At 41.8% G+C, this 7,194-nt stretch overlaps 2 protein-coding genes across 2 annotated transcripts; both read left to right on the top strand.

Annotated features, from left to right (window-relative positions):
• Positions 1 to 228: 228 nt before the first annotated feature.
• On the top strand, positions 229 to 3,928 carry LOC103517629. Its single transcript, XM_026829654.1, has 4 exons — positions 229 to 656; positions 2,726 to 2,962; positions 3,393 to 3,676; positions 3,914 to 3,928. Exons 1-4 carry the CDS (start codon positions 413 to 415, stop codon positions 3,926 to 3,928), a joined length of 780 nt encoding a protein of 259 aa, XP_026685455.1. The 5' UTR covers positions 229 to 412.
• Positions 3,929 to 4,814: 886 nt separating this feature from the next.
• LOC103517625 lies at positions 4,815 to 6,256 on the top strand. The gene is made up of 3 exons (XM_026829652.1): positions 4,815 to 4,991; positions 5,542 to 5,860; positions 6,039 to 6,256. The coding sequence occupies exons 1-2, from the start codon at positions 4,949 to 4,951 to the stop codon at positions 5,844 to 5,846; spliced, it is 348 nt and encodes a 115-aa protein (XP_026685453.1). The 5' UTR covers positions 4,815 to 4,948; the 3' UTR covers positions 5,847 to 5,860; positions 6,039 to 6,256.
• The last annotated feature ends 938 nt before the right edge of the window (positions 6,257 to 7,194 follow it).

Genomic DNA, 7,194 nt, shown 5'->3' with positions numbered 1-7,194 from the left:
ATTTGTTTGTTTGTTTTCTTGCCTGCTTGCTTGTTTTTTTCTTTGTTTGTTTCTTTTTTTCTTTGTTTGTCTGATTGTTTGTTTTCTTGCTTGTTTTTTCTTTATGTCTGCTTGTTTGTTTGTTTGTTTTTTTTTTGTATGTTGTGTGCTGGCTCGACATTCCAACAGCGTTTCAATTTTGAAATTTTCGAGCTCATTCTACTCCCATTTTCTTTTCTTTCTTCTTCTTCTCTCTCTCTTTTTTTTTTTCAAGACGGTCGAAATGACCGCCCAAGTCAAGAGACGTTCTAAAAAGTAGGGACCAGTGGACGGCCTAAGAAGGGCTCTTGCGGCCGAAATTCGAAATCTCCAATAGGTAGTTCCAAAGTTGAGATAGAGACTGCAAAAATCGGATCCGAAAACCAAGTCCGCAATGAAACTCCACGCCGCGTGCGTTGTTTCCACGCTTCTCTTGTCGTGCGCATGCGTAAATCCCGCGCCAACAACGCTGAGCAGCAGCGAAGAGAAATTCCAACAGCGGCGCGCCAAAATGGTGGACAAAATGAACGCGCACGAAGAGAAGATTAAGGAGATACGCGCTAAACTTGCGGAGCGCGATGAGAAGCGCAGACAGGCGCTGATCAAGAAAGGGAAAATCACGACCCCATACGGACTGAGTAAGTGAGAATACAATAGTCCGTCCCTTATACCTTTTTATTACTATTGTAATTATAAAGGAAGGACGGACTAAAAATCAGGGCTGTATTTAGGGGGCCGAGAGCGCCTGCTCCCCTCTCCTCGAGCTTCATTTTTCTCACTGTAGGACAGACTCCGAAATTTTGGAGCACATAATAGCCCATAAGTCTTCCCCTAGTTCTATTTCTGGTATCAATTAGAAGCCAAAAAATAGAAGAAGAGAAAAGAGTAACAGAACTTCTAGGAGCCAGCCTAGTTAGCTTAGTTGGTAGTGCGTCTGCCTCGTAAGCGCTAGGCCGCGGGTTCGATTCCCGCCTGGGGCGGATTTTATCCGGAGAACGGGCTCTAGTCTTGATTTTAAATCATTACATGAAAGTAAAATCAAAAAATCAAATCAAGAATGATAATAAGCTGAATATTAAACAAATTAGGTAGGTACATAGGTACTGATTTTCTCTAATCACGATCGAATAAACTACGGGCTAAAAAATTCCCGGAGGGACGGGCCCAGCTTGTTGGACTTTATTTTTATTAGATATTAGTGCTTTATTTGGACTGTCGAATTAGGACATGTAGTCCCATTATCTTGGTCCGCTCTGCCTCTTACCCATTCAATTGAGAACATTTGGATGTCACCAAAGTCAAACGAAGGAGTGTGAGAGGCTAAAGCGTGGGGGCACGGTTGGTCTAGTGGTAATGCGCTTGCTTGCCATGCAGAAGGACCCGGGTTCGATTCCCACCATCGACAAAAATTTGTACTCGGTTTTTCGATTGCAAATACGTCAACGGGTTACTTTTCGGTGTTCTCAAAGGCAGAAAGAGGGCTTGAGCGCGTGGCCTAGCGCTTACAAGGCAGACGCGCTAACTACCAAGCTAATAATAATAAATGAATGGTCTTACCTTTAGTTTTCTTGGCCATACTATCGTCATTGTCTCGGAATTTGCCCGTATCACAACTAGAAGCCTTGTCCAGAATATTGTATAGTTTCAGCTTATGTAGAATGTCTTTAGCGATGAGGATTTTATCTTTCAGCTTATCCTCCCGGGCTTTCCTCACGTCTGGAGTAAGCTTATCTGGAAAATGTAAAAGCATGTGTAGATTTTTTCAAAGGGATTTAACGTCACTGTAAAATTTGACTATGAGAAGGAAGACAGGATAGGAAGGTAGGTACATAGGTACTGATTTTCTCTAATCACTACGGGCTACAAAATTCCCGGAGGGACGGACCCTGCTTGTTTTCTTCTTCTTTCTTTGAGGCGCTTTAACTCGGATTTTGTAGTTTAATAATAACAAATGAAACTGTCAAAAGACTTGAAGTTGTGTTTGAAGAAGGAAGACAGGATAGGAGAAAGCGAGCCGTTCCGAGAACGAACCTTATCCGTTCAGGATGAAATCCTCCCCGGGCGGGAATCGAACCCGCGGCCTGGCGCTTACAAGGCAGACGCGCTACCAACCCAAGCTAACTAGGCTGGCTTTTCTCTATTCTTCTATGAATCTATGACAATGATAGAGTGTATTGATGGTAGACTTAGTAACTTTGTGAAGGTTCATTTTAAGGAAAGGAACGGAACGGAACGAAAACCAGTGAAGAGTAAAAGTTATTTTCATATTTAGATACTTAAAATGATAGAGTATAGAGTGTCTTCGCTTTTAACGTAAGACGGGCCTTACCATTTCTGCTCAATAGTAAATGATCATTTTCCAACGCCAGTAAGAACTGATGTACATCTCGTATTGTACATTCTAGCTCTTTAGTTAACGTCTTCCTTCTCTCTTCGATTTCGGGACGATAAGACCATAGCAGTTACAGTTCCCTCTGTCAAACCTCTTCAAAAAAAAAAAAAGAACTTCTAGGAATCTAGGTCATACTGAAGGCATAAGGACTTTGGATTTTATAGTTTCTTTCTTCTTCTTTCTTTGAGGCGCTTTAACTCGGAGTTTGTAGTTTAATAATAACATTAATAACAAATGAAACTGTCAAAAGACTTGAAGTTGTGTTTGAAATCCACCCGACCTTGTTTTCAAAGATTTCCCTTTTTTCTTCGTCAGACGCGGTACAAGATCCGGACTATTTCCTGATTACACAGCCGCCCAACAGCGCCGAGTTGCGGCAACATGCCATAGACCAAGCCGCCATGGACCGCCTCAAAGACGAAGTGTACAATGATGATGTCAAATGGCCCCCCATGAGTGATGGAGGGGATATGAAGAATGGAACCATGCCTACTGAGCACTTCGACTGGCCGGACGAATCGAAAGAGTTGACCTTCTTTGAGAAATACTACAGTAAGTCGAGACGAATGACGAAAGTTGTTGTTGTAGCGGCTTCAGCTGTAGCCGAATGGTGATGGCAGAATAAAGAAAGGATATCTTTTTGCATCTGCCATACACCGGGGTGATGGTCTCTAGCCATGTTTGATTGGCTCGTCCTGAACTGCAGTCAACCATTGTGAAGACTTGTGCTTATTCTTTAAAAGCAGAGAGAACCCTTTGTAAACTGCCAGCTAGCTAGGCTGGTTTGCATTTTACCTAATTCCAATTGGTACTCGAAATATTCAAGATGGCCTTTTTTTTCCTCTTTTTAATCACCTTTCTCTCTTCTCTTCATACATATTTCTAGACATGGTCTTCACTTGACTGAAGACCATGTCTAGAAATATGTATGATATCGTACTTGACCATTATCTCAAACTAAACAAAATTCTCTTCTCTTCAGGTTGGAAGACCACCAAGTTTCCGACCACACCAGATACAACGTTGGACGGCCTGATTCATCCGTTTGACAATCCGGAACATCCGGATTTCACAAACGCGGACATCGCGTACAACAAGTACTACCGGTACAAATCCGATGAGATCGCGTTCTACAACCGCAAGTATAACCTGACGCTGAGCAAGGATATGTTTACACCGCCTCAACCGTTTGTCACCGGATTTAACATGAGTGATTGGTACGGCAATTGTCACGTCCAGAAATTGGGTGGCATTTTTTTTTTATTTGTTTGTTTGTTTGTTTGTTTGACTGATTGTCTGCCTGTTTGTTTGTTTTCTTGCCTGCTTGCTTGTTTTTTTCTTTGTTTGTTTCTTTTTTTTCTTTGTTTGTCTGATTGTTTGTTTTCTTGCATGTTCCCCCCCCCCCCCCTCAAACGACCAATGTAAAAAGAAAAAACTATTCTTTTGTACCCATTTCTTTGTACCATCTATGTGTCATCGTCTATTGTATTCTTATTTGAATAGGTTTATTTAGCTTAATAGTGTGGCAGGATTCTTCAAAGCGAGCTCTTCCATCCAACCACAGAGTTTTTCAAGGGGTAGTAAGACTAGAGAAATAATGCAAAGGCCTGTTCCCACTTGTCGTTCAGAAAAAAATCGTGTCGTGTGTAGTGGGAACAATCTCATTTAAATTACATTGCCCACAGGATATTTGGAAAAAAATCGGATGGATAAAATCCACGAGAAGGTTTTTTTTGCCTGAAATATAACATAAAAACAATAAATAAAGGAGCTTTTAATCCATAATATTGAATTTTATTCGTCATAACTTCAAGAATAACAATGAAATATTTCTCTTATTAAATTAGGTAGAAAAAAAAACATTAAATGCGCGATACGGTAGGGTCATAAAATTGATAACTAAACTTAATGCGCGTCCAAAACAGATACCATATACCCTCGACCCTAGGCTAGACTCTAAACCAGCGATTTCCAACTAGCGGCTCGTGGGCCACATGTGGCCCGCCAGACCATTTTTGTGGCCCGCAAAGCTTTAAGAGTGGCCCGCAAAGCTTTAAGAGTGGCCCGCCTCAGACTCGATTTTTCTGTGGGATTGACTCCAAAAATGGAGCATCTACCCCCATCCCCTCGAGAAAATCCTGGGTACAGGCCTGCTCCCCTGTGTATGTGGCCCGCGAAGTACCTGCCAGTGTAGCATGTGGCCCGCATACACACAGAAGTTGGAAACCCCTGCTCTAGACCATCGACCCTGGTCTATTCATTAGCATGGTTTGTTTTTCCTAAAAGCTAGGCCTTAGTTTGATTTCAAAGGAGACATTTAGTAAGGCTCTTGCTTTAACACAAATAAATTTCCGATTTGATTTTCTGATTGATTGATTGATTGATTGATTTTGCACTCTACCTAACCCTTTTCTAGATCAAGACCTGCTCCAGGAACGGATTCGGAAGAACCTCGAGCTGCCGCGCCTGCAGGACCATCTGAAAAACAGTACCTGGTGTTTCATCTGTGGTGATACATTCTCTCATCCGCGAGACAGAATGACACACGTCACGGTGAAACACTACCAGTATGGAGATTACGGTGAGTGAAACAGTTGTCTGTGTCGTAACATGCCCATCCCGTATGTCCCTCATCAGATGGGCAATAAGAGACACAATACTTCCTATTTAGGTGCTGGGTCAACACGAGAACACCAGAAAGTAACCCGTTGAGATATTTGCAATCGAAAAACGAGTACAAATTTTTGTCGATGTGGGATTCGAACCCGGAACTTTCTGCATGGCAAGCAAGCGCGTTACCACTGGGCTAACTGTATCCCCTTCTGTTGTGAAAGGTTGGTTCGCTCTAGTTATTCGTAGCGATCGGAAAACAACCTTTTTTTTTATTCCCTTTTCATTATTTAGGATTTTGGGGTAGACCAATATTAATAAGAAAACCATCGATTTTATTACACGCTTGATATGATTTGATTTGATTTGAATATATGACTTTATTTATTTTTTAAATTTACAATATACATTTTATCCATTCTCCTATCTATGCTTATTCTAAAGATCATCTCTGATATCTCTGGAGATCGTCCAGCTAACCGTGACCGTGACCTCATCTTCTAATTCCCTTCGCATTGCAGGTCAAGACCGTCTGAGCGACCCCAACTGGTCGTGGAAGGAGAACATCCAAATCTACAGGCGACCCACGCTCCTCCCTGAATACTACGAGGAGTACGTCCACCCCGACCATCTCACCATGGACATCTCCTTCGACCACTACGCCTATTGGGACGCAAAGCGGAAGGCCGGCGAAATCAACTTCCCGAACCGGCCCGACTGTGTGACTACCACGGCCAAGGTGCCGGCTGATAGGAAGCGTTGGAATGAGATCCGGCATGAGCTGAGGCACTTTATTTGGATGCCGCCCAAAACGGACAAGAATTGAGCAGAAGGTCCCGGGTTCGAATCCCACTATCGATAAAAATTTGCGCAGGTGGAGTACGAGTATGTCTAGGATAGCCTGTAGGTAAATTGAATTTCTAAGAGGCAGAGCGGACTAAGTTAAAAACAAGCTGGGTCCGTCCCTCCGGTTTTGGATGCCGCCCAAAACGGACAAGAATTGAGCAGAAGGTCCCGGGTTCGAATCCCACTATCGATAAAAATTTGCGCAGGTGGAGTATGTCTGGGATAGACTGTAAATTGAATTTCTAAGAGGCAGAGCGGAATAAGTTAAAAAAAAGCGTTTTGAGATAAATGGAGTCAAAGTTTAGGACTAGCCTAAGTTTGAATAGAAATAGCCATTTTGTTTTTACTCTCATTTCAATACGACATTAAAGTGAAGCTAGCAACCGATCTTTTCGTGCTGTTTTCAATGAAATACAATAATCAAAAAGTCAATTTTTAGTCCGTCCTTCCTTTATTATTACAATAGTAATAAAAAGGTATAGTGGACGGACTATTGTATTCCCTTCGGTGTCGTCTGTCGGTCTGTCTGTCGGTCGGTCTGTTCCCATAGAAGCACTTATCCAAACCTGGTCGACCTATATATCAAATTAAAGGTCTTTTTACCAGGATCACGAAAATGGTGGTGCAAAATTTGTCCAAAAAACCATAAAGCCAAAAATCCAAAAAAAAAAAAAAAAAAAAAAAAAAAAAAAAAAAAAAATTTTTTGGGGGTTTTTTTTCACTTTTCTAACACTAATGAGCTCTGATCTCGAAATTTGTCGCGACGACCTATGAACTCAAAGCGAGAAAAGTTTTGATAGGTAACTTCAGTGTCGATCATTTAAGACCGGTTTTAGCGTCACCTATGTTAAGCTACGCGGCAAGGCCAATAAATGGATTGGGTGTTACTTGAATCGCCTCTATATTGGGAATAAAGTTGAAAGAGAAACGGGCTCGCTAGTCTTGATTTTAAATCATTACCATGTAAGTAAATCAAAAATCAATCAAGGAATGTAATAACGCTGAATATTAACAAATTAGGTTTGGGTACATACGGTACTGATTTTCTCTAATCACGGCATTTCGAATAAACTACGGGCTAAAAAATTCCCGGAGGGACGGGCCAGCTTGTTGGTAAAAGACTTTATTTTTATATTAGATATGGATAAGTGCTTTTATGGCCAACCGTCGATCGACAGACATGTAGTCGAATACATAGTCCGTCGCTTACTTCATTACCTTTTATTCAGGAACATGTCGCCTAGAGTCCATCTTTCTTGGTCGCCTGCCTCTTACCCATTCAATTGGAACTTTGGATGTCCAAAGTCAAAGCGAAGGTTGTGAGAGGC

Source organism: Diaphorina citri, unplaced genomic scaffold, assembly GCF_000475195.1.
Source record: "Diaphorina citri unplaced genomic scaffold, Diaci psyllid genome assembly version 1.1 scaffold1913, whole genome shotgun sequence".
In the NCBI taxonomy this organism is placed as follows: Eukaryota; Metazoa; Arthropoda; class Insecta; order Hemiptera; family Psyllidae; genus Diaphorina; species Diaphorina citri.
The sequence above is the reverse complement of the archived record's forward strand: the minus strand, read 5'-3'. Positions and strand labels throughout refer to the sequence as shown.

Coding starts and splice junctions, on each gene's coding strand:
- LOC103517625 (XM_026829652.1), top strand. CDS start 4,949: ATGACACACGTCACGGTGAAACACTACCAGTATGGAGATTACG. Junction 4,992..5,541: donor CTACCAGTATGGAGATTACG/GTGAGTGAAACA, acceptor TTCGCATTGCAG/GTCAAGACCGTCTGAGCGAC.
- LOC103517629 (XM_026829654.1), top strand. CDS start 413: ATGAAACTCCACGCCGCGTGCGTTGTTTCCACGCTTCTCTTGTCGTGC. Junction 657..2,725: donor CACGACCCCATACGGACTGA/GTAAGTGAGAAT, acceptor TTTCTTCGTCAG/ACGCGGTACAAGATCCGGAC. Junction 2,963..3,392: donor CTTCTTTGAGAAATACTACA/GTAAGTCGAGAC, acceptor TCTTCTCTTCAG/GTTGGAAGACCACCAAGTTT.